General features: G+C 39.3%; 1 protein-coding gene across 5 annotated transcripts in view; it reads left to right on the forward strand.

The window, feature by feature from the left end:
• Window positions 1-6251: 6251 nt before the first annotated feature.
• Window positions 6252-26797, forward strand: part of iqsec1b (IQ motif and Sec7 domain ArfGEF 1b) — a 232011-nt gene continuing 211465 nt past the window's right edge. For 3 of the 5 annotated variants that reach the window (XM_084927435.1, XM_084927436.1, XM_084927443.1), the window contains exon 1: window positions 6253-6832. In XM_084927435.1, the coding sequence (XP_084783561.1) occupies window positions 6552-6832 (281 nt within the window). In that variant the 5' untranslated portion in view covers window positions 6253-6551. Of the gene's footprint in view, window positions 6833-26797 lie in introns of all 5 variants that reach the window. The other 2 variants (XM_084927433.1, XM_084927434.1) reach the window with 1 other exon arrangement.

A 26797-nucleotide genomic window follows, 5' to 3' on the forward strand; every position in this document is an offset into this window, starting at 1 on the left:
CATTGCTGCTCGTTGTAAACATGTGATGGATTGATGATATGGCTGTTTAAATATGCTTATATATCCGATGTGTAATGGTGGTGGTGATGCTGGGAGCATTTATTACAACTGTGCTTCTTATTTGTTTTTGTTTTTTTTAATCAATGCAACTGAACTGACTAAGATGGCGGATTAGTCAGTTACTTTCTTTTTTGTTCACTAAGGACAAGCAAATGGCACTAATGTGTAAACAGTATTTATAATTTGCATCAAGCATTTATTAGTTCACTTTTTCTCAATTCTTTACACATTCAGTAAAGGAGCAGCCAGTGTGGACAAAACTGTAGATCTGATGAGGCACAGGTGTTTCCTCCTCCGAGGGCGTGGGCCAAGGGCGTGAACCCATAATGAGTTCCGCCCTGGGGAGAGAGAGAGAGAGAGAGAGAGAGAGAGAACCAGAGCGATAGAGAGAAACAGCTGATCAGCGACCAGCTGAACCTCCAGGCCGTGACACCTAAGACCCGAACTCTTTCATGGCATGCATTTTTAATTTCTCTTTGCTATTTGGGCTGATTGGGACCTGATGAACGTAAAAACAGAAAATGATCTTTTTACCCGATGTAGTTTCTGAGAAATGGATACCAGATCCTTGTAGAGTAAAATTTAGTATTGTGGTCTAGGCAACCCAAAATGTGATGTCCACATATGTGGATGCCAGGTCCAAGGAGATTAAAGATAAACTGCACACCATGCTGAGACATGCTAAGTTTTCTACTAATAGTTCTTTGGCAATGACTTTGTTGACATACCATTTCATGTCTGTCAAACTTTTTATCTTTGGAATTTTTTCACATTCTGCTAAAGACATGAGAACAAACTGGGTATTTTTGTGATGAATTTAAATTTGGTTCATCCACTGAGTTAGGTGCCTTTTAAATGATAAACGATTCATTTTTAAAAAATCATCTATTACAATCCTGGTCAGATACAAGGACAGATACATCTGTGAAGATGATGATTACATGTACTAGTTTATTTTAAAGAAGAGTGAGGGTGTCCCAATGCTCATCTCCATATTTCTATCCTATCCTTACATTAAAGATCAATTCGGTGGCTTCAAAGGACTCCACATGGAGTTAGACTCTTCACAAAGTGAGAGGGTGAAGGGGCCAGATTGGAATTGGGCAATGCAGGCTAAAAGGTCAAGGGCCATTTACATCTCTTCCATAAAAATGTATTTTATATTTGTGTATTTCATCACAGATTTCACCATGCTCAATGCCTCAGCAATTTTTAAATGTAATTTTAAGCTAGGTGATTTAGCTAATCCATGTTATTAGATAGTTCTTGAATATGAACTTTCTTTTGCCGGAAAGTGGAAGGACATCAGCGAATGATGTACACCACACACGTCAACAGCAAATTCATATCTTGATGTTGGTACAACTACAACCATGACTAGTTTTTGAGAAAAGACTGCCTGCTGTTAGTCAGTGTTGAAATGTTTTCTGGGAAACAGCCGGACTTACATCTCACCCTACAATTAAATTTTTTTTCTGGTAAATCCACAGCTTTGTATTCAGAATTTGGGAGAGAGACTTTTTTCCCACAATCAATTGTTAATTTTCAACAAATACCTAATCTTTATTTATTGTTTTCTCAACAATCAGATTTAGAATATTCACTGACAAAATAGTCATTAACCTGGAAACCTCAATCCTTCACAAATTTTCCCAAGGGGTCAGTTTGTTTTTCATCAAAACTAGATGAAGCAGCTGATGGAGTGGATACAATACCCTAACTACCTGCTTGAAGTCATAAGAATTAATAAGAGGCTATAAAATCATATCTTCATCATCCATCACTGGCACAAAACCATCTCCTCTCTGCAGTGAAGGAAGGAAACGGTCCACTGAGGTTTTTGTAAAAAGGCCATCTCTCCGTCTTAAAGCAGAAAGAAGGATAGCATCTCTCCACAGCTGAATTAAATTGCAAGCTGTGAGCTTGACAAGAATAACACACACTCCCATGTGTGTTTTCCAATTTGCCACCCAACACAGGTTCCTCCTTATCGACGTCTGAGGAGGAGAATATGAGGCTCACGCTTCAGCCACTTCAGTCTGTATTTCTTTCAGGGGTCACATGGGTTCTGGCGTTACAGCCACTTCTGTCACTGTTACTGTAGCAACCTTTGGCACGATGGCCTTCTATGAAATGAAGCTAAAGATTCACCGTGAGCCAGAGATCAAGAAAATATTCTCTTCGTGAGCATGCACTGTGACCATGGAGCTCCGATACAAGACTGAACTTATTTCATCATCAGACAGCAAAGAATACCACGGGTGTCTAAATATAACTTGTGAAAAAGAGGAGGGAAAAAAATCTCTTTTTTTCTACAATGCACTCTGTCTCCACTCTCCTCCATGCTTTGAAGATTTCTACAAGCGAATGATCACAGGATCTTTTTTGGTGAATTATGCACATTATCATTCCACGCTTTCTCATCAGAGCTGTGGTGCAATGCATCAAAGTGGCTGGCAGGTGATGGCAGAGAGGATTTGGCTTGCTGTACCGTGTTTGTGAGTCCTGCAAATCCAAGAATTTTATTTTGTTTGTATGTTCTGACTTAGTGTGATTTTTGTGCATTACTGGCCATGCACAGAACGAGCAAAGGTTGTCAAATGTCACTTACCCTGTCACTGGTGAATGTATGTGTCCTGACCCCAGCAAACCACTAGAGGGCAATCAGTGTGTGAAACAACCACTCAGCAGTTCCAGCATGTGAGTATCAGAGGTAATGACAAGCTTCACGTTTGTTTGTTTTGTTTTCTTCTATATTATATCCCAAAAGTGCCGAAACAAGACAATTAAGGTTGCAGTTTAAGATCTATATTATGCGCTACGGTGTGGTTTCAGCACCAATATGAGATGAAGGTTGCATCTGCTTATGTTGCTGCAATATAGCGAAAAACAAGATAAATGGCTTTATTAACTCATAGGCTGTGATGCACCGTGATGTAAGGTGTAGTTAATCTAAAAGATGTGCACACTGCAGCAGCCTGCACACATCGGAGAAAATACTGTTCTCCTATTGAGGAGAGAGGGCTTTCGCTTACCCTGGATCATAAACCATTAATTATTGCATTTATTTGACATTTATTTGACAGGATTAATTTTAAAATGAGTACTGGTTTAATTTATTTGTTTGATTAGCAAGCATTATTTTTTTTATTGTAGGAAGAAACTTTATGTGATTCACTGTTAAAAATAATAATTATCTTACACTGGGGCTCGGTGTCTGAAACAGTTCCCCTCCAACTGTCTTTTGATTGAGTGCCCATGCAGAGTGGAGGTTTGAACAGCAGTTGGGTTGAGCATCTGCACTCACAACCAAAGCACTGTGCCTTAGACGACCATATTAGGGACATCCTGTCTCTAGTGTATTAAAAAAATGTTTTGAGAAGGTTGAAGCTCGAGTTTTTGGCTCAGAGATTACTTCACATACACCATCTGAAACTATAGTCATGTCTAATATGAGCAAATAAAGTAAAGGCAGAATAACCACTTTAACTCCAGGTGATGTAAAAATATAAATGTACTCTTTTGGTCATTTCTCACATACAGTGCAACAAGTAAAACTGAAAAAAAAAAAAAAAAAAACATCTTTTACAATTAAAAACAAAGAAGTATGTCTACTAATAATTTTTGAATTTTTCAGATTTCATTACTCTTTACAACTGCACTCAGCTGACCTTTTTTGCTATTACTGCTTGACCTTTTGATTGCATTTTCAATACATCCCTTAGGCCATAAAGTGCAATACTGATAAGCTGGCTGCCGGCGGAGCTCACGGGCACGTCACTGCAACCCCCCCTGGCTTCTGCTCCGCGGCTGCTGAGTGACCCCTCATCTGGGACTCTCCTCAGCTCTTTCTGGGATAGTGGCGCGGCTGCCCCTCTGTTGGTCTTCCTTGGTCTCTTGTGTTCTGGGGGCCTCTGGATGTCTGGAGTTTTGATCTCCTCCATACCTGCTTCATGCCCTGGTGGACGGGGCTGTGGCCCCCCCACACCCTCTAGCAGATCATTACATGAAGGAACCTTTTAAAAACAAGCGCGTCCATGCTCACAGGTGTACACACGGGTGCTCACACACACAAACTACACCCTTTTTGGCTGCTACCTCAAAGCACACTGTGCGCTGTCGATCTAACATGCTGCACAATAATGTTTAATATTTAGTATTTACTGTTATATTCACATAGATCATCGCGATGATGTTGTTTATTATATTGCTCTCGTTTTCTTCTGCTGGTTTTCATTTTTCATTCTCAACAAGGGGAAATTAAAAAAGTATATACTGTTATCTATTGTTAGCTAGTTTATTGTGATGGTGTTGTTTTTATTATGTTGCTCTTCTATTTGTTGTTTGTTTTCTCTTCTGGTTTTTTAACTCCATACATGTGATCCAGGTGTTTTGTTTGTTTTTATTTTTTTTTCTTCCCCCCTTTCTCACCATCTCCTCTCCCCTCTATTTTTCTTTCTCTCCCTCTCTTTCTTTCATTCTTTCTCCCTGTCCTATCCCCCAGTCGTGTCTGTCCCGTCTTTAAAAAATGAAAATAAAATAAATACATAATTATAATAAAGGTCAATCAAATGGACCAATATGGCAAGGCCATGATGATCCACTTGGTAAAGTAAATCCACTTGGCATCTTTCTTGGCCTTCAGACAACAATTCTGATGGCTAAAGATCCAAACGGGACAGGCAAAATAAATAAATAAATAAATAAATAAATAAATACTGACAAGCTGAGAAGTCACACTGTTACACAAGTTATCCATCCACTGTAGCAGTGTGACCTGCTACAGTGAGCAGCAGTTGGTTCTACTAAAGCAGAGCAGGCTTGGCTGCTCTTGACATGACTGTTCTTCCACGTTCATATATGGTAATGCTTGGATGAGGAGGCCCAACCAAGTGGTGCATGGCATCCAGAATAGCAATTTACCAACCAAAGGTCAGGTGTGTGGGGTATTGAAGAAGGTTAGGAAAAAATGCACCAGCAGCAGCTGCATGTGCATGTGATTGGCTGCAGAGCCTCAGGGGGGGGATGAGGGCTTTATATATAACAATGGTAATTTCATTGCTATTTGAGACACTGCAGTTACAGTACCAACAGCGTTCCCCTTTCGTGCCCTTTCTCCAGAGACGATAGTTCAGCATTTTGAAAAGATCTCTTTTCTTAATAGATTCTGGTTTTCTTCTAATGAGCTCTCTTCCCTCTAACACCTGTACTCGTGCTGGAAGATTCCTCTTAAAAGGAATATTCTAATGCTGAAGACAGCATAATGTCTATATTATAGCCCACCTTTAATAAAGTCTAATGTAGCATTAAAAAGCAAAGCAGCTGTGCACTAAAATGTGTAGCTCATAATACAAAGACCTGTGTTTTAACACAGGTTAATGCTGGCAACTCCGTTGCAGATATCAGTTTAATGTTTGGCTTCTGGAGCAATATTGCTTTTAAAGTTAGTGAATGTTACAAGATTACTGCCATTTAAGAGTACTTTTATCATGAGTAAACACCCCCTTTACAATTATCTTGCACATATTACGTCTGAGAACATTTACTTCTGAGTGTACTCTGCATCATTAAGTACTGGATGAGTTCATATTGGTAGCATCTTGATCACACAACCAAGCTTGCCAATTCCCCTCTTCTCGGGGTCTTGTAACTATCTGGCAAATAATATGCCTTACTGTGTAATAAAACTAGCATATTGTCTAAGAAGTCTTTGTGACTTAAAAAATATATAATTTTACTATAATGGATGGATGGATGGATGGATGGATGGACAATCAGCCGTACAATCTATGGTGGATCCTGAAGTTAGCCAGGAAGTTATTTGGTAATTTTTTGGTAAAAACAAAACAAGATGATGATACCACACCATTAATTTTAATTGAATTCACTGTTTTATTGAAACGAACAGCATATCTTGATTGTAGACTGCAATCAGACTAACCCCTGGGATCGCACAGAGGTGGACTGATGTAGAAGCTGCCGCTTTTACCTGAATAAACATCAGTTATGCAGTGACGTGGGTTTGCACCTGTGTGAAGGAGCAGCGACGCTCTACCTGTTGATTAGACCCACGTGCAAAACCCAAACTTGGTGTGTGTGACTGTGTGAGAGAGAGTGTGAGCGAGACAGCTGAGCGCAGGCGGAGCGCTTAGCCGCCGGCCGTGAAGGGGTTAAAGAGTTTTCCGTGTGCGGAGCGGCAAGCTGGAGGTTAGAGAGTGTTGCGGTGCAGAGCTCGTGGACGCGGCGGGAGTAGCGGCGTACAGCAGCGCACCGAACGCGGCCAACTTCGCCACAAAGCCGCCACTACTGCACAATAAACACGCCATGTTGGAGCGAAGGAGACTCTGTGGATCTGACTGCGCGCGGTCCTACTACTAGCGAGCGTGTGTGCGCGCGTGTGAGAGAGAGAGCGACAGGGAGAGAGAGAGAGAGGAGTGAAAGAGAGAGACAAGGAGAGGGCTGCTCTTTTGCTTTCTGTGGATATCGCCTTCATGGACGGGCAACGGGGCTTTTACGAGATGGAGAACCCGGCAGAGAACCCCAGCAAGGCGGCGGAGTATCTGAAGGAGCTGAATAAGATCATCGAGACCCAGCAGGGGCTGCTGGAGAAGCAGAGGGTCCGGATTGAGGAGCTGGAGCTCCAGGTGACGGATCTTTGCAAGGAAAACGTCTGTCTAAAAGATCAGCACCAACGGCACCTGGCCACCTGCAGGCTCCAACAGGGCAACCACTCCGCCCTGGGAGCCATCAAAGAGAATGTCATGCAGGAAAAGTAAGTTATCTGGCATTGGGTGGTGCTTGGTTTGGCTGTCAAAGTTTATTTTCCTCATCTTGTTATTCGCTCCGCGGCTGGAGAGATATGTTGTGTGTCTGTTTCATCTCAACAACCAAACCAAATTCCCAGTTCTTCGCCACTTTGTCACGGATCAGCTCTTTAATTGTCCGTGTAACGTGCACACTGTCAGGGATTATTTCAGGCTTACACAAGCCTGTGCGAGCTGTGCACGCGTATTGCGTAATGGATCCCGTCAGGCGCACCGCTCAATAGATATGCAACCCCATGAAAATGATATTGTGTGGAGCTCAAACTGTATCGGATCATGGTGGTCGAAGTCTGAATCAGTGGGTGTGACTTTCTTTGTATTTTCGCAGGAGAGAAAAGCGCGACCCGTCTGTAGTTGCGTTGTGAGGAAACAAGTTTACGCGTCCTTTGCTTAGTTAAGAGTTCAACCCCAGGCGAGTGGTCAGATGCTGTGTGTCATACATTTCCTGTGCCAGGAGCTCTCAGTGAGATGAGGAATTAATGTATGCAAACACCTTGAATTTGACTTTGACTCCTCACCAAAGTGAAGGGCTTTTACAATTGGAAAAGACGTAGTTGTGTTGGAGAGCAGCCGAGTGCCACTATCAGGAGAGAAATGTTCAATCAAAGCTGCCTAAACATGCTGGGTTAACTGCTTAGCAGATGGAAGTACAAAATCAGGCTGTGATACTCTTGTGGTATTGCATCTAAACAAGGATTCCCCATGGATTTATTGTGCACTGTGTTATTGACAAAAACAAGCAGCTTTACACATTCAGGACACTGCTCTCTGCTGATGAGATTACTTATTTGTACTTTTTCATTATGTTTGAATATGATGGACATATAAAAAAAAGTTTTTATTAATTCTCACTCAAAAATCTATATCATTTCACACACTTTGAGACACTTATCTCAAATTGGACACGGAAAGGAAATGTCTGAAAAAGCAGGTCCATCCAGGACTACTGCAGAGTGCTCAAGCTGCTCGCTTTCAGAAATGTTGTACTGTTGATTAATTTTCCATGAATCTATGCAATCAATACATGAAATGCAAAGTTAACATGAGACATTGATCACCAATATAGCAATGTTACAGTCTACTTGTTCATGTACTTCATGGGCCATATACATCCTTGTTTGATTTCACAGTTTGAGCAGTTACCCTACGCAGGTTCCTTATCAGTTCTCTTATCGGTTCTCAATTCTTTAGTATTTAGTTATGAGCACAAAGCAACAGTACAAAATAAAAATAATAAGCAGCACATGCAGACTTCAAAGTGGTCACCACAGAGATCGTGCTATAGACAGTTGAACAGGCGGAAACAGAGGATGCAAACTGACTGCTCATCAGTTTGCTACCTGTTGAAGTTCAGGCTGCTGGGCTGGGGTCAGCACTCACTCAGCTTCATCATCAATCTGGATTCTTGGTTAGCTTAGCCTTAGCATGCTTCGTGTGCAGACCCTTGCAAAGAGCTGAAGTTTTGTTAGCAGCATAATGCGTTTGTTTCTGTTCTGTACGCAGTTTGCACTTCACCATCGCACTCTCATCCTTTTGTGCAATAAAATTAAAAGCAATATCCATAACCACGCTGTAGACTGTGCCACTATTTTCCTCCTCCAGCAAACAAACTGAAATTGTGATTGTAGTGCAAGTGCAATTGGAACCAATAAGCACAATTCATAGGCAAGCAGCTGTGTTTGATCAACAATGAAAATATGGAGCCAAGGAGGTTCCTTCCTGTTGAAAGGGACTTTTTCCTTCCTACCATCGCCAAACTGAAGTAACATGGAATACAACACAGTTACACAAACATGTTCATTCAGACCTTGTGAAATAAAAGATGGTAGCCTTCAACTGGGCAGTAACCACTTCATGGGCATTCTTTGCATAAACTTTTAATGAAAAAGACCATTTGGATTTATTTTGTGATTCTTTCAAGTTGCTTGCACATTACTTGAAACACTTGCTATCATCAAGTGACTTAGCTTTTTCAATATCCCTTCTGTCACAAACCCGCTCACTGTTATGAACGAAGCTTTGACTGAGACGTTTGACTTCCAGGAGATATAAGATACACAGCATACAGCCCCGCATTAAAGGATTTCTTTCTGGAGTCATCTGAAAATTTGTTTTGTGGTGAATTGCTTGAACTATAAAGTGTGAAAACATAAAACAGAGAATAGCAGAAAGTGATAAATGACTACAGCAATTATTTTATTATCAAAGCTGCTGGGAACTGACTAAATACAGCTGCATTTAAAAATATAATACTTTATGGAGAGTATGATCTCTGTTTAAAGCCTGTCCAGTGAATGAAACACCTTGAAGTTATCTTTTGAAGTTTAAGCACTAAACTTTAAGAACAATTTGAAAATGAAGCAGCTGAGGCTGCAATATTCTGACATGTTTTGTGATTGTCAGCCAAAATATCTACTGGCTTTGTAAAATAATGCAGTTTTGTCAGATGCTGTCTGCATCGATTACATTTATCATTTTTACATTACATTTGCCTTTAATGTACAAGCTGCCGGACTGCTGACCACAAAGAGAAAATCAGACCTGTGCATTAAAATGGGCTTTGTCATAGTTTCTATGGATAATTTCTCCTCCTTTCTTTCAGTGGTGGTTTGACTGCTCCTTGCAAATTATGGAAATCTACTCACTGTTAATTTGCATTTGTGGTGTTAGTTTGAAATAACTTCTACCATCCGGCAACTGTTCCGACTGACTTAGGAACATTTTGAAATGTTTTTAAGGGTATAAATTTAGACTAATTTTGTAAAAACATTGTCCTGACTTTTTGGACTTTTATATTGCACATAGACAATATAAAAAATGAATGTTGTTACCAGTGTTGGTCAAGTTACTTGAAAAAAGTAATCAGTAACTAATTACTGATTACTTCCCCAAAAAAGTAATCCCGTTACTTTACTGATGACTTATTTTCAAAAGTAATTAATTACTTAGTTACTTTTTAAAAACACGATTTACAACCTGAATAGGTGATAAAGCGATAGATCTGTCAACCCAATTCTACTTTTTCTGCATAATCCATCATACAAAATGTAATCAAATGGAAAAGTCTTTTTTTAAACTTGTTTTATCAGTTTTAATCTTTTAACTTTATGCATCAAGCAAAAATTTAATTATATGCACCATTCTCTGACTTGAAGAAATTAGTTTAACATTTAAACCTATTTTCTGCACATTCCAGCACATAAAATAAAATATTTTTTGTGTTTACACTCAGTCTTTCAAATAGATGCAAGTAAAACACAGCAGAAAGTAAATAAAATCAAAGACTAGCGGTCCTGTTGCTCTATTTTCACCTGTAAAGCAGGAGTGGGGTAGGCAGAGGTGTGCTCTGGTGCAGGTGTGGCGCAGCGGTCAGTGGAAGAATCCGCGAGTTTCTCTGTGAATTTCCCATTACGTCGTTGCGCACTCGGAGCTTGTTTAGGGTTTTTTTCGGTGTAAAAAGAAGTTTTCTTCCCACGCACAACAGACACTAATGTTTTTGTCACTTTTTATGGAATCAAACTCAAAGTCAGTACTTCCACGCTTTAAACGCTGCACGCTCATACTCTCTCCCGCACTCGATATATGATCCATTGTTGATCTGCACACAGCTGTTGTCACAAACGTCGCACTCGCTTACGTCACTGTCATGAGACATTCTTGCAAAAAATCACGGTTTTAGTAACGCAGTAACGCAGCGTTCCTACGGGAAAGTAACGGTAATCTAATTACCGTTTTTGCAATAGTAATCCCTTACTTTACTCGTTACTTGAAAAAAGTAATCAGATTACAGTAACGCTTTACAAGTAACGCGTTACTGCCCATCTCTGGTTGTTACCGTGACTTCACTCACTGGGTAGTGAAGGCTGGGTTTGAAGCCTCGAGATGAGCTTTTTTGCTGCCGTGAAAGTATTGATAACGTTGCCTGAGGGGATATTAGATACGATGTGATAAAATCTCTGATTACAGCACTGTCATGGTTTCCTTCACGTCCTACATCCTCCTATGTGCTTTTAATGTAAATGTGAAACTACAGCATCTCCAGTGGTGAATGATCAGCTCTACAGTCTAATGGCTCGTTTAATGATCCCTGCACAAGTTCAGACACCAACAGTTATGCTGCAGCTACTGCTCAAAATGCTGCCTTCACAAAAAGTAGTTCTGCTCAGAAAAGCTGCTTCTGCTGCAATAACCTGGCTGTTTGCAGTGCGTGATGCAATAAAGCCCTTTTTCACCTATGACATCATTATCATATTTACTTGCTTACCACTTGTATGGGACTATAAATAGCTCTTGGTGGGACACAGATGATGGCAGCTCGTTTCACCTCCTGGGATTTTCCATCCTATTATGGCTTTTTAAGTTTCCAAGTGGGGAAGATATGCCTCTGAATTCTCCCGAAATTTTGTAAAACTGTATTACATAAGAGTTTGGTCAAAATCACTTCTTTTATGCACAAACACACACAGCTGACAGGGAGTCCTGTCCCCTGTGTTCTGTCCACAGTTGGGCCACGTCAGCTGTTCTTTTTGTGCTGACCACAGTCAGCATATAGTCCTGGCCTTGACTGGAGGACCAATGGGAGAGCTCTGTTCCTCGTGGGCCCTCTGACAGACGTCTACACACAAACACACAGACACGGAGTGCATAATGTTAGTCTGTCACCACACAGATGGGTCACCCTGTTACTCCGGGTAGTCAGTGAAGTAAGAGCTGCTTCAGAGTCTGTTTGTGTTTTGCTACAGTGGGATCTTGTTATTCTCAACTTTACTCCCTATGAGCTAATCCTCTGTGGAAGGGCTGCTTTCCCCTGTTTACGCTTAAATGTTTAAAGTTTACATAGGACACAAGGTCACCCAGCTCTTATCAAGGTCACATGTGATGTGTTGTGGGATCTGGAACAGAAGTGTGTAGAAGATTCTTTTGACATTACAGTTTTCATGTCCATTGCTAAGTTTTTAAGAAGGATCAGTGATATAAAGAACAATATATAATGTTTCTAGGCAGGGTCATTTTACCTTTTGAGGTGTTCAAGATACTTTTGGATGCTTTAATGGAGGGCTACACATACAGTTTTGGCTCATCGTTTTTGAATTGCAGTGAAAGTCGATAAAGGGATTTGAGGTTTTAAGGGTATTTAATAATCCACATTCATTAAGTGAATTCCAGTGTATTTTGCATTTGCACACAGCTCATGCTCAAACATTATATACAGCAGAGAAATCAGTGATTATACACAAGACTAGCTGCACAGTTGCATGTACTGTCATTTATCTTTTACATCAACAGACAGAGCAATGCATATGCATATGTTAATAATAATAACACATTTCCTCTCTATTGCTGAAAGTCAGGATTTCAGCCTGTCCTTAGTTTACAAGGATCTGTCAAATTTGAATAGCTTTTATAAATTGGAAATATTTTGCGCGCACAGATTTCTGATACATTCAGCGACACTTTGGGCAGTATCCCTTTCAAATAAACCTGCATTCAAATAAACTGACTCGTAAAGCTGACTAAACTGGCTAATCACTTAGAATTCTTCAAAACAAAACAACAAAAAATCTGCAGTTTTTCTGGCTTTGGCTGGTCTGGACAAAAAAGATATTTGAAGACATCATCTTAGGGTCTGTGAAGCTGCCTGGAACTGTCATTACTACAAGAAATCAGCAGATAAATGAATGCACACAGACCTCACGTGTGCAAATGTGAGTTTCTGTTTCATCACTGGGGCGATCGTGGCTCAAGAGTTGGGAGTTCGCCTTGTAATCGGAAGGTTGCCGGTTTGAGCCCTGGCTCGGACAGTCTCGGTCGTTGTGTCCTTGGGCAAGATACTTCACCCGTTGCCTACTGGTGGTGGTCAGAGGGCCCGGTGGCGCCAGTGTCCGGCAGCCTCGCCTCTGTCAGTGCGCCCCAGGGCGGCTGTGGCTACAATGTAGCTGCCATCACCAGTGTGTGAATGTGTGTGTGAATGGGTGGATGACTGAATGTGTAAAGCGCTTTGGGGTCCTTAGGAACTAGTAAAGCACTATACAAATACAGGCCATTTACAGGCCTTCACTTAGAAGTTCGTAACAATGGCTAAATAAGGCCCACGTGAACAAACTTGTTTCAAACAGAGAGAATTCTGTTAATATTCTGGGTTTCAGCTGTAAATTAATACACATTTGGATCTGCGCAGTAATGTGTTTTTAATAGTTTTTGGATGCAAGTACGTGAGCAGACTTAAAAGCCAAGAAGAATCAAGTATATCAGACTTCGATGAACAGACGGTAGACGGTTCACATCGCACTCATTTTTCTTTTGCATTTGTTCACAAGAAGAATTTGAAGACGTCCTTCTTAAGGGGTGGATCGTTACTATCATTTGGTTTTTTGGGTTTTTTTACAGGTCAGAACAAAGTGATTGTAACTAATCCGGCTGTAAGGGGTATTAAGTCGATCAGCTGTTGGGAATTATTTGCTTAGTTGCTTTTGCTTTAATGTCATCTCAGTTTGAGTATGGAAAAGACATTTGACTACTTTAGCCTTGATCTGGGAAACTGGCAAAAAATAACCACACGAGTAGGTAATAAGAAAATTAATTATTAACTAATTATTAATTATGAATTTTGGAGTCCCTACAGCTGAAATTTTGTCCTTCCTTAATCGCTATATTTCGGTATTTCTGTGAGTTCAAATTGCAACCCAAGTTTTAATATGATAATAATGAAGGAATTAATCTAATATTTCCTTAAAAATATGATTTCTAGACCATTTATGAGCATGTCCTCTGCAGCATATAGAGCAGTAGCTGCTGTATAACATGCTTTAAAGCATTATACTTAATAGGGTTTATTCAGCCAGCTCTGTGTCACATTGCGTTCCCTCAAAGGGACCGGAGAATGAACAATCCCCTGGACGTCCTTCACCCATCCCAAGAGCTGTTCTTTTGAAAGGGTGTTTATTTCAAAGTTTGACTCGAGGCTTTATCACTCAGTGTGTTTACATGTGTGTGCGCAGCGCTGCAGGGAATAACATCTCGCTGGTCAGCAGCTCAGATTTCACAGCAAATCGCGAGTCAGAATTGTTCCCTGCCAGAAGACATATGAAAATTGGTCCGGAATACAACATCGTTTTGACTTTATGAGTAAGCACATATGCCACAGATGCTGTGGGAGAGCTGTGAAATATGAGCTGTTCTTTTAAAAAATATATATTTATTTATTTGATTTAAAGCCAAAGCTGAAATACATTTCACACAGAGAACAGTGTGGATTTTGAACCCCGAGGGTGGTCTTGACAGGCTGCCATTTGAATGCAGAAGATGAGAAGAATAAATAAAGTTTCAAAAGGAGAGAACACATTTTGCAGTGAAATATTCATGGAGACTGTTTTGGAGGTAGAAGAGACCTTCTGCTTTATATGATTCTGTTAATGTTTATTCTCAGTATGTTACACCCTCTGTTGTTATGATGTGGGTAAACTTTTAAAAGAGTTAATAGAAAAACATAAAAAAAACCCTGCAACCCTGCACATCAGAAGTGCAAAATGTGGTGATTTATCACACAATCAGGACAGGCATTAGAAGGCAGATGGTAATGAGAAATTGATAGATTGCCAGACCCAAAGGGGAGAAATAAACTCTAACTTGGTGAACACAAACTCCAGGACTGCATTCAATCAAAGTTGAGAGACTATTTCCTCTAATATACCAAATCTTTTCCCATGATGTTCCTCTTACCCTGTGGGGTCTGATCACTGTATGAGATTGAAAAGTTAATTAACCTTCTTTTTTATTCCTCCTTGAAAGGTCTTTATTGTCTGTGTTGGTGTCAACCAGATATAATTTCCAATTAAAACATATTTTTGTGGATAATAACAGTAACCAAACTGTGTCACGTCAGGGCTTTTTTTTTTTTTTTTTTTACAATGACTCCTCTTGTTGTGGAGCTACAACAGGATCTGTGGTGTTCTGTAAGCACGGCAGCAGTGCTTGACAAGTGAAGTCTAAAACTAGATTAATACACGCCAAAGTGTCTGTGGCCCATTAAGGTTGTCAAGAAGCCCAGTAGCTTATTTTGGTTGTTTGCACATGTGCATTGTGGATAAACCTAAGGTCTTTTACAGGAGACTCAAGGGGCACCAACTTGCTAGATAAGCTGTGAGATCAATTGGCATCTATAAAAAAAATCACTGTTTAGAATGAATGTGCAATCAGCTGTTTTTCTCTCCAAGACCATCTCTCTGTGTTAGCCTCGCAAAAGACTAGCAACCTGTGTATGCTGCTTCTCGCACTATGGTAGGTGTGTTAGGCTGGTTACAAGTTTTGGTGTTGCAGATTCCTTTGGGGTTGGGTCACCAAGGACATCCAGCATCACAAATGTGCCAAATCAAATGGACTGGACCCTCATCAATAAGGGAACAACTGAACGGAGCCTCTTTGATCGTAACTATAGATACAATTATATTTTACAATTTTTCAGATAGAAAGTGGTGCAGAAAGGTGAAGATGTCAGTGCACAGCTCAAAATATCTAACATAAGATAAAATCGCCAGCATTAAATGATGAAACTTTAAACCTTAATGTGGTCCAATTCCAGTTTGTCTTGTTGTTGATGGTTAGTCAGATGGTTAGTATATCCATTTACAATGCATTATTCTGCAGCTGTGACGTGAGCTGAAAGAGATGCTTATTAGCTATACACGCTTTCACACAATAACTGCAACAGAGTTTCTATGTAACCATAAGTAACAATACAATAAGGCTTGTTTTCAACTCTTGGAACAACAGAATATAGCACAAAGCTTATGTCGAGCTATATGAAAAATTTGATAATAGACTGTAATGGTTTTCACCCTGGAGGCTCCTGTACTGGCACCAGACAGTATCTGTTAACATAGTAGAGGGCTCTGATAGCCAAAGGCTCTCCCTCCTAGGAACCACAAGTAAGCCTGCAGTCTGAAAGCTCTATTGGCATAATAATAAGTCCACGAGACTCAGAGCCTGTAGTTGCTCTGCCCCAAGACTGTGGAATGCACTTCTACCAGATCTCTGGTTTATAAATTCTCTTTCTACTTTTAAATCACCTCAGCCGTCATTATTACTTGGCCGTAGTGGATTGTTACCTAGATTAGTTTTATAGTTGTGGTTTTATTTGTTTACTTTTTGTGCATATGTTTTTATTTTGCTTTTCTAGTTTAAGGTGACCTTGAGGGTCTTTAAAGATTATTATTATTATTATTATTATTATTATTATTATAACTGTGAGGATTTTGACATTAGAGGCACCAGAATTCCAAAACACTGGCCAGACTGAGCGACAAATAAGCTGTTTCTTGACGAAGTTATTACTTAAGTTTCTTCTAAAATTTGTAATTTTAAATAGAATTTGATACAAACAAGTATTTAAGATTAATTTTGGGGGGATTTTACTAGTTTTACGAAGTTCAAATTAATTTTGGATCACATTCGGTTGCACAAAAATAGAAAAGGTGTTAAAAAAGGAGTGTCATTGTGAACAACTTATTGCCTGCATTTTAAAACTGATCGCACAGTTGGCTCCAACAGCATAGGAAGCACATTTTAATGAATTCATTTGTGCTTCACGTGCAGCCTTTCTCTCACTGCTGCGACTCAGTTCACAGCCCTTCACCTCATCAGCTCTTCTCCTCAAGCCTGAAACCCATCCGATTCTGCAGCTCCGCTACAGATTTTCACTTTACTTTTCTTGGATTAGTTCTCCACACTCTGTGACTCTGTGTTCAGTTCAGCTATGCTTCCCTGCTGCTCTACACCGCCAGCAACCTGTCCATTTTTTCACACGTTCCATTAAACACTGCTCTGACCTGGCTCAGCACCCTGTTTGTGTCTCTTTCAGCCCTGCAGTAATTCTTCATCTTTCATCTAACTTCATTTCCCTATATATTAATCAATTACAGCTAGCTAGCTCATGTTAGAGCAGCCCCTTTGGTGGAGTTACTATACTCATGTACTTAAATTGTTCTTTGCTGGTTATTGGTTTTTGATTTGGTGGTCTGTGAGCACACACACACACTCTCCGGAGTGAAGTTTTGGGGAGAAGACAGGAGGAGAGGAACTGAAGAGCGGCATATCAGACTGTAATTCTGCTTCCTGGTCCCAACTCTGGATAGTCGTGTTTCGGGGTGTTTAATACATTTGTTCACATTTCTAGAACTACTTTAGCTCCATCTAAAGTATGATGGATGCCATCTCTCCTGATAAGATCAGGTTTTCCCAGAAGGTTTTCTAATTATGTATGAAACCAATGTCCTTTTCTGGACACCGTCAGTGGTTTCAGGAGCACGTGCAGCAGAACATATCACTACTGGTAGTATCAGAGAGCTACATTGTTTTAGCAAAAGTACACACTGACTGGTTATTCATTTTAGTCACCTCTGATGGATGTAGATTACCAAATCTGTACTTATCCACAGTTGTATGTAGTTGATTATGTTTATTTTTGTAACAGCTGATTATTTATGGTCATTTTGACACAGGAGGCTGTGGGGATTGAGTCGTGTGGCTATTCGGTTTGTCTTTGTTTTTCAGCCCTGCAGGTTTCTGCCTAATAAAGAGGCCACCTTATGGTGTGATCATTAACAAAGTTAGCTGAATTGCTGTTGCGTATATTTAGAACTGATTCAATAACACTGACCCGTGACTCATTGTTAAAAGGATAACTGATTGGACAGAAGTAAAAATGTAAATTATTTTGCATATAATATCATATCATGGCCTGGTGATGGTAATGAGGAATTTTATTGATAGCAGCCTTTGATTGTTCTGTTTGGGTTTAGTTGGGCTGATCCTGATTGAACCAAGTTCATGTGAAAAATTTAAAGAAAAATTACTGCAAACACAAAAGAAATAAATGGCATTATTTATGCAAAGTGTATACTTAGTGCTGTCTGAAAGGTAATGATCTGACCTTAGATTCAGTTTTTAAAATGAGTTTTAGTAATATATAACAGATAATAAGACAATAACATATTTTTAAAATACTGTAATACCATAAAAAGCTCCAGTACGACTGCTGGGGTTGAACAGTTGAATTTTCAGATTGTTCAGCCTCTTTGTGTTCTTGTTCAGGCTCCAGTGTCATTACTCATTACTTGTTACTTTTTAAAACGGTAATGTGTTACTCCTTGGAGTGTGTGATTCATTATCATAGTACCGTAATGAATTACACTCTCATTTAATCCTGGATGACTACTAGTCAGCTCTTCTAGCGCCAATGTATGAAATGCATAATGCATACGATAGCAGATATGAGAGTTATGAGGTTGATCGTCCATTGCATCACCTTTGCATCAACTTTTTTAGTAGCAATTAGCATAAAGATGGTGCTTTGAATGCAGTTGAACTGTCACGAAAGACTCTTTTAAGAATTCGTATTAAGATTCAAATCAGCTGTGACTGTTTCCTTGAAATAAATCGGACCCCTCTGGGAGCTCTGTGTTGAGTCATGCTTATCGATAATCTCATGGCAGTGCAGGAGCACATAATGTTTACTGGAACAGAACGGTACAAATTAGATTTTTTTTCCTGAGTTTTTGCCAAGAAATGTTTGATGTATGAGGTACCAGTGTAAAGATGCCCAGAGTGTTAAGAGACAGCTTTATTTGCATTCGTCATTAATCATGGCAATTGGTTTAAGACCAAACAAACCTTCACTCATAAAACACCTGTAAAGTTCCTTTTGAAGGTTTAGAAAGCTCTGTTGTTCGCGTTAGCTTTCAGCGGTCCTTTCTGTTAGCGCCTGTCTGCCTTTGACAGCACTTTAGCCCCAATAACTGTCATCTCAGTCAGCAGATTTCCACGTGACTGTTGTCAGAGAACTGTTGTGAACCTGCTCTAATATTTTATGGGTTGTATTCTTTATGATGTGAATGTCTTTACTCACACTGTGCTACAATCAAAAGAACTTGCTTGCAAAACAGATATGCACTTTTCTTTTCAAAGTATTTCAGTGAAGTGCTCAAAATTTCAGCCATTTAATGGTCATTGAATATGGTAATGATCATATATTGTGCAGGTTGCGTGAACAGGAAAGGGAAAAGTCTGGAACCAAAGGCATGGAATCTGCACAGCTTGTTGGAGGATGGGGAAAATTGTCCAAAAATGTCCAAGAAATGAACCTTTTATGATTGATGTCACCAATTTCTACCTATTTACTCACTGATTGCACTCCATTAAACAATAGGCACCTACTTTCCTGCATTGTGGTGAATTTATTTACACCAATTTTGTGGATTTTAATAGCTCACACATTTTTAGTAACTTACAGTTACTTACAGTTTACTTACAGTTACTTATAGTTTGCAGTTTTAGTAACTTGCAGTTACTTGAAAAAGTCGTTTCCGGTTGGTTAAGAAACGTGTGCAGCACACAAAGACACATACCTGCTAGTGCAAAGTAAGAAATTCATGAAATACTAGAATTACATTCAGCAAAACAGAAACAGAAATCAGAAGACACGAACGACATCATTTCTCCACTGAGTGAACGTGAGGCTTATACACACAAACTCGCTACAGTTGTAACTGGTCATATCCTTAACTCAAGTATCCAAAAAGATGACTTATAAAGAATTGACCCATAGAACCATTCAAGGGGGGAAGCTGTCCATAGAGGTTTAACCCTGTTTAGTAACAGGCTGTAAACATTCCTAATGTTAAAAAGATGGCAATTTTAACAAAGGAGGCAGTTTCCACGTGGCCATTTTTGATTTGCAAGACATATTTCAGGAGTCTGAGACATTACTCACTGAGAAATGTCCTCATGCTTTTCCGTCTTCTTTTCTGTTTTTATGGAAAATCTATTATGTACAGCAGTCCTGGAATTTAGTCAAAGAGATGACATTAAATTGATCTACCCTGGCACCATCCACTTCAGAGGAGATGATAACATTTTTCAGTAGGATTTTATCAGGTGTGCGAATGGAGGCCATCTATCATTGAGGTGAATCCATTTCTCTGCCAGCTGAAGGACCTATCATGTAGACTGCTCATCTGTTGCATTATTGTACGCCCAAAGTGCAAAAATGAGCTGGAATTGTAACTTTAAGTCACTAACCTTGTCAGCTATTAGGCAGGAAGTTGCGTGCTAGCATACATGTAGGTTATGTTAAAGTTTAGCATGGTATGAGGATTTGTCAGCTTGATTCCACTCTCCTCTACTGTTTCGTATTCAGTCACTAGTTTAACAATAGCTGCAGGGGATGCTTTCTGGAGAACACATTTAATATGAAACAGCGCCCCTCCTCTTCTACCCTCAGCCTTGCACCCTTTCAAAATACTTTATATCCAGGTGTGCTGGCCTCAGGTGGATAGTTGTTTTACAGGATTCTTAGGACAAACTCAATATATCTAAATTAAAATTTACAAGTAGCTGTTTCATGTATTTAGTCTCGGGAACAAAGGAACATTTTCTACGACCCTAAAAGACCTTTGGTTTTAATAGAGAGGTCCCATATATTTATTAACCATTTGATTTATCGGTTAGCTGATCTTTGTTCAGTATTTTTATGAAATATTGGTTGGCTGATGACTAAAAGAGTGATTTTGGATAACACTCCTGGATTCCATTCATTTCAATGGTGGTTGAACATAAGGCATTTGAGTTGTGTTTGCTGGATATGTTGGTGAACTTATCTACATGAAATATTTGTATGACAACTGGCTTATTGCTAGCTTCTGAGGATTTTTACAGTTCTGGCTGGTTACACCAGCTGTGGATGAACTCCCATTCCCCGTGCGAACACACCTTTCAGCAGCCACCCACACTCCATCTGTTATTACAGGTAGTTCAAAGACTTGTCCATCTGGTAACAAATCGATGTGTCTGTTTCTCCCAGACAACAATTTAAAAAAATTAGAGAGGGAACATGAGCTGACTGTTTTTATTTCATGGCTTATTATCAGGAATGCAGAAGGCAGAATGACCCTTCTGTGGTTTGGCTTTGTTGTCCACAAGGACCAAGATGATGGAAAGATGGACATAGGAATCTCTATATAAAAGGGCAATATTAAATAAGACAAATGCATTCAAGTATAGCCCCACTGTTTGATTGCATCTGTCAGTGTTAGCAGTTTCCTTGCTCTTAATTAGAAGACAGACAGAAAGTCACAAACAAGTACTGTTAGATTATTTCAAGAACTGAGTGAGTGGGACTATAATGACATGCTGAAAAAGAATTGTGTTTTTAGAGAAAATGTTATGCTTTTAAGATCCAGTCAGTCATTGTGCTGTAAGGTAGTTGCACATTGGCTTTACACTGTAGCTATAGTTATTGTTTTATTTGTACTGGCAAATTAGTTCAGTGGCACTGATCACTGTCTGTTAGTAACATTAGTCTAATTAGACACCTCCTGCTGGTCTCTGTGTATGGCTGCCTCTCCCTTAAACTGGTTCTGCTGGAGGCTTATTCCTGTTAAAAGGGAGTTTTTCTTTCCCACTGTCGCCAAGTGTTTGTTCATCGAGGGCCATCTGGTCATTGGGTTTTTTCTGTATTACCCCAAGGTCTAATATAAGTCCCTATACTATTATGATACTATTGTGACTGTTGCTGTGTATGTTGTGCATTGCTCTTGCCTTCTCATGCATCTTTTATGACCATGGACTATCGCTTATTAATGTTTTACAGAATCACAGACGTAAGGAAACTTCAACTGGCACAATCTAGCAAGCTGCATGCTTTTTGGAAATATCCAGAGGTGTCAGTGATACAACAAACTACAAAAGTCATTGTTTCTGTTGTGGTCTAAAATTTAGATCACAACATAAAGAACGCAGAGATTTAGAGATTTTTAGATAAAGCAAACTTTAACTAAAAATAAAGTATGACATGAGAGGCAGGATCACCTTGAAATGGGGCATTGTCCCATTAATTTATTCCTAATCTACATATCGTTCCTGTCCATCAAACATAAAATGTGTATTTTTCAGTCCATGATCAAATATTTGTTATCCTCCTCTGAGGGCAGAATATCTAAAGGTCAGGTGTGAGTATAAATGAGCTCTGTGAAAGATCCACTCACAGAGCTACTTTGTTAAATTCCTATGTGAGATGTCATCTTGACATTTTCGGTCAGAACAGTTTAGAGGTTCAGTCTGATGTCGGTTTGAAACTCTTTTGTTGAATATGGTTCAGAACTTAAAAAAAGGGGCATGAAAACATAAAGTCGTCGAGTTTCATAAATGGTATGATGGTGATGTGTTCAGCTGTTTCTTGCCACCTTTGTTTATTCAGATAATCTTATATATTTGTACTGGAATGAGCTGTGTTGGTCATGATAATGTGTGGCTTCAGTAATCTTCATGAAATACAACAACCCAAGACAGCTGTTATCTCATGAAACCACATGGTGAGATTTTAAGTGAAAAAACTCTCCAAATATATTTGCCTTTTTCTTTTCAGCTGAAATGTTGACTCTGCAGTCTTGACCTGTATTGGTTTTTGAGCCACCCTCTACCTGTTCATGACAAAGTAAAAGCTTCACAGATGTTGACTGTAGCTAAAATGTATTTATGATATTACTGTGGTATCTACCCAGTCTGTGCTTGGGGTCAGACATGTCCTTCAGGGCCAGGCAGCCGATATGGATCTGTTGACAGCATTGAGGTGAGTTCTATTTGATTTCACATCCCCCAGAAGACTGAATACTTGAGCTGCTCTGGAAGCACAGATTTTCCACTCAGCTTATTATTGAATGCTGCAGGTTTTCTCAGCAGTTATCGGAGGTTCAGTGTGGAGTTGACTAACGGTTAGTGTTAATGACAACTTTAACTTTCAGAGCCATGCACATAGTTAAATGATAACATATCCATGCCAGTTCTCAACTGTAATGACCAAACTATCAATTCCTAAATGTTAAATAGCTCAGATTAAGTAATTTATTAATGAAATGAATACAAAAATATTAGAAATACTTAGATTTGGAATTTGTTTTGCTCTCTCCTTCCTGTTTTTATGGACAGAAACCAAACTAATACCAGTGCTTCATCACACATATTGGTATGTTTTATTAGAACAGTATCAAATGTGACATCCCGCTACCATAGGCAAGAGGCAGGGACCACCCTGGACAGGTCGCCTATCTGGGCTAACGCAGAAAGAGACAACCATTCACACTCACTTTCAAACAATTTAGAATCACCAGTTAACCTAGCATAACATGTCTTTGGACTGTGGGAGGAAGCTGGAGTACCCAGAGAGAACCCATGCAAAAACAGTTGTGTTTTGAAATTATTTACATTTTAATATGATTTTAAGGCAGTTAAGAGGTAATCCAAAAACACTATAAAAGTAAAGTGTAATTTAAAAAAAATTGTAGTGGTGGTGTGAAACTAATATGAGATACCAAATATATAAAAACCTCTTTGGTATCAGTGAAAGAACATGCTTGTCTGGGTTGTACACTGCCTCTCGCCTACTGTCAGCTCGGACAATCTCAAATGCCAGTGTGACCCAGAGTTAAATAAGCATTTACAAAATGCATAGAGGGATGAATAGATGACTGACAATAGCACTGGATGGAGCTGGTTTTGGAAAAACATAAAATTAAGTGATTAGACATCCTCAAAAACAGGAGCAGAGTCTAAAGTCGTGCCAGTAACTCTCTGAAAGAGCATTCTCACCTAGCGTCTAATGGTTCTGTATGAGGAAAAAGTCTTGACCTGGTAATGGCAGAAGATAAAAACCCCATTTACACCTTGTTATTAATAGAACATTCATGTTCATACAAACAGAACCGGGATCTCAATCGGGTGTTAATGCAGTTCTGCGCAGCATGAATATAGTGCGAAAATAAAATCAGTTCCAGAAGTTCAAAGGCTATCTTATTCTTGTTACCCATCCCTGTTAACTCAGAAAGCCTGATAGAAGCAACGTGTAGCTGCAGTGATGATATCTCAACAGCAGCACTGTGATATTTTGGTATGTGCATACCAAAGTAAAATCAGATTGTATCTCGAGTTTAAATGCAAACCCTTCTCATCCATTTGGAAACATTAAGGCTTGACTGCTTCGATTGACAAGTGTGCCAACATAGACAGTGGTATTGTTAGGTGTCTGCTATGGTTGTGCTGTTGGGACTTTTTGATCATTTTTATTTGAGTTATCTGATAAATTATAAGCTTCTCTGTGATGCAGTTTTTCAGTTTTAGTGAGTGAAATTCTGCCATTTCTTTAGCTTGTTACTTCACACTGTGTCTGTCTGTATGTGTTTTAGTGATGTAGCTACCTGATCACTTTACTCTCATCAACTTCAAAATGTCGAGAAGTGAATAGGTGACTGCATCCATCTTTTATATACAGTCTATGGATTTCTCTGATGATTTGTCTCCTGGTATTTGAGTAATTTCAGTCGACACATGTGGCTGGTGGCGACCTAGCAGCCTCACCTCTAGCCTTGCCACAAACTTGTTTTCATTAACCTTGTGCATCATAAAGAAAATGAAACCCTGAGAGGTATTTTCAAAGTGGTAAGATTAGATATTCCAAACATGTGTGGCAGTTTTTTTCAGGAACTATGATGGGAGCCCACACTGCCCATACTATTTATTTCACTAAACTGTAGCACAACATTGATGATGTTCCAAATTGCTGCAGTCTTCACCCTGAGCCTGGCTATGCCAACCTAATCTCCAGTTCTTGTGACATAATTTTTTTCGTTGTCTTGAACAGTCCAAAGGTCACGGCAGGTCACGGAAGAGCTCTTCTTGGTTTGTCAGCCTTTATTTCACAGCTACATTCCAGTCCCTGTGGTTATATAATTACATATCTCTGGTGCACTGGTAAAATCTGGTTGTATGGTCCAGTTGCTTGTGTGGTTTGAAACTGTAAGTTGTGCACCAAGGAAGAATTTCCAGAGAGTAAGCAAACACTGAGTTTAAAATGCAGAAAAGTGGTCAGTAGTGGGTTGTCTGTATAATATACTTATGTAGTTGTTAGTTTACCTAGTATGGAGTTGTATAATTTTAGAAATATGCTTACTTAAACTTTTGTTTTATTTTGAATGTTGTAATGCTCAGACAGACGATTTCAGCAATACTAAATATCTGATAGTGTTGACATAAGTAATTTTAGTTAATTTGAAATAAAAAATCAATCAGAGATACAAGAAATACTTTAAATATGTTTGGATTTTAATCTGACACATTAAAATGTTTTGTAGCTCACTTGATAGTTTAAAAAAATATAACTGACATTAGCACATGACATCTGTCATATTTCATTTATGAGATAAAACCTGATATGTAATAAATAATAAAAAGTATGAAATGCCAATAAATGAGTCTTGGGAATTCAGATCTACCTTTTAAGTACATGAGCAGCAATGTTTCTAAAAGTGTTCTGGTTTTCTACTGAGGAATTCAAAATAAAGATGTGACAATCAGTTTGTTTAAAAAAAGAACAAAAGCATAGGAACATAAAAATGGCCCAAGCAACTTGATGGCAGCAGTAAAAAAAAAAAAATCAGTACCAATGCATGCAAACCTGCAGGGTTTGTAATGTCACATTGTGACATCTTTACTGCAAATGTCATAGAAAACAGATCAAAAACAAACTGCAAACCTTTGGACTCGTCTACAGTGAAGTCATGCTGCTGTGATAGATACAGTTTGGAGTTTAGTCTTAGTGAAATTTGCAGGGCCTTCCCTGAAAAAGACGTATTCTGGATGGAAGCACATGTTGCTTTTTAACCTGTATATACCTTGATGGGGCCTGTAACTGGGACGTATAGGCTCCCAATTACATAAGCACTAATGGACACCTAAATACCTAAAATACCTGTTCTTCACCGAATCATATATTTTAGTTTGCACAATCCAGCCAACATGTATAAAGTTGTGATAACTGCTGCTCTTATTTCACTTAAATCTGGGTAAAACTGATCAGAGTATCTCTGTGCATTGTTCACAAAGCTGGTTTGAAGGGGAACGTTATTGTAAATGTTGTTGGAGCTGGTGACAGTTTTGTGATTTTGCAGGATGGTTCTGCAAACTGCTCACATGCTAGTTCTGTACTAGGTCAGTAAACAAAGGCCCTGGGGATTTCTAACTGCTGTTCTGGCAGAGGAGTCGAAGAAATGCCCACTGGCCAAAAGAGTACTGAGATCCAAACTTGGCTCTGTTCTGTCTGACAAGTGTTTGTATGTCCTACCCTCCTGCCAGTTTGTCCCATCTGGCACAAGGACACAGCTTGATATGGCTGAAAGGTGTATTTTTAATAGCATTAAGCAGTGAATGACTTTTGTTAGAAATAACAACCTGTGAAGATGCATACAATAAGCAAAATAAAAAATGGCAACATATAATCTGATAAATTGCTACATGGGAATTTTTCACCACAATGTTAAATACTCCTCATGTGTCATTGTGGACTGGGGGGGTCATTGATGGTTTATAAGCCACCCCACACAGATCTGTGCTGTGTAGAAACACAACTCTGAGGAAATCCTGCTACATGGCTTTAGGCTAAATCACATGGCTTTTTAAAATTGGTTGTATTAAAGTGTTGCCCCAGTTCTCTATCCATGTGCAGTACACTTTGCAAGATAACAAGGTTAAAGCAATATTTTGTTCAGGTCAGGTCCCAATTACATTTGATGAAAGCATGTTTACCTGAGTAATTGCTGAATGCTTTTGGGCTGCGATATCAATCACTAATGTGTTTTGTTTTTTTGAGGATGAGGTTTTCTGTTTGGGATTATGAACTAATTTGTAAGGACAGAAATATTGTTACTCGGCTGCTGAATTAGATCAACTGGGACTGGACATTGAAGCTGTGATCCAGCCATAGCTGAATGTTCAACCATGGAATCAAGTACTGGAATCATGGGTATTTCTTAACAACCACATTCATAGCATATTTAGGCTTTAATTCAAAGATCTCTACAGTTCTCTTCAGT

Source organism: Perissodus microlepis, chromosome 5, assembly GCF_051167445.1.
Source record: "Perissodus microlepis isolate ML-2025 ecotype Zambia chromosome 5, ASM5116744v1, whole genome shotgun sequence".
Classification (NCBI taxonomy): domain Eukaryota; kingdom Metazoa; phylum Chordata; class Actinopteri; order Cichliformes; family Cichlidae; genus Perissodus; species Perissodus microlepis.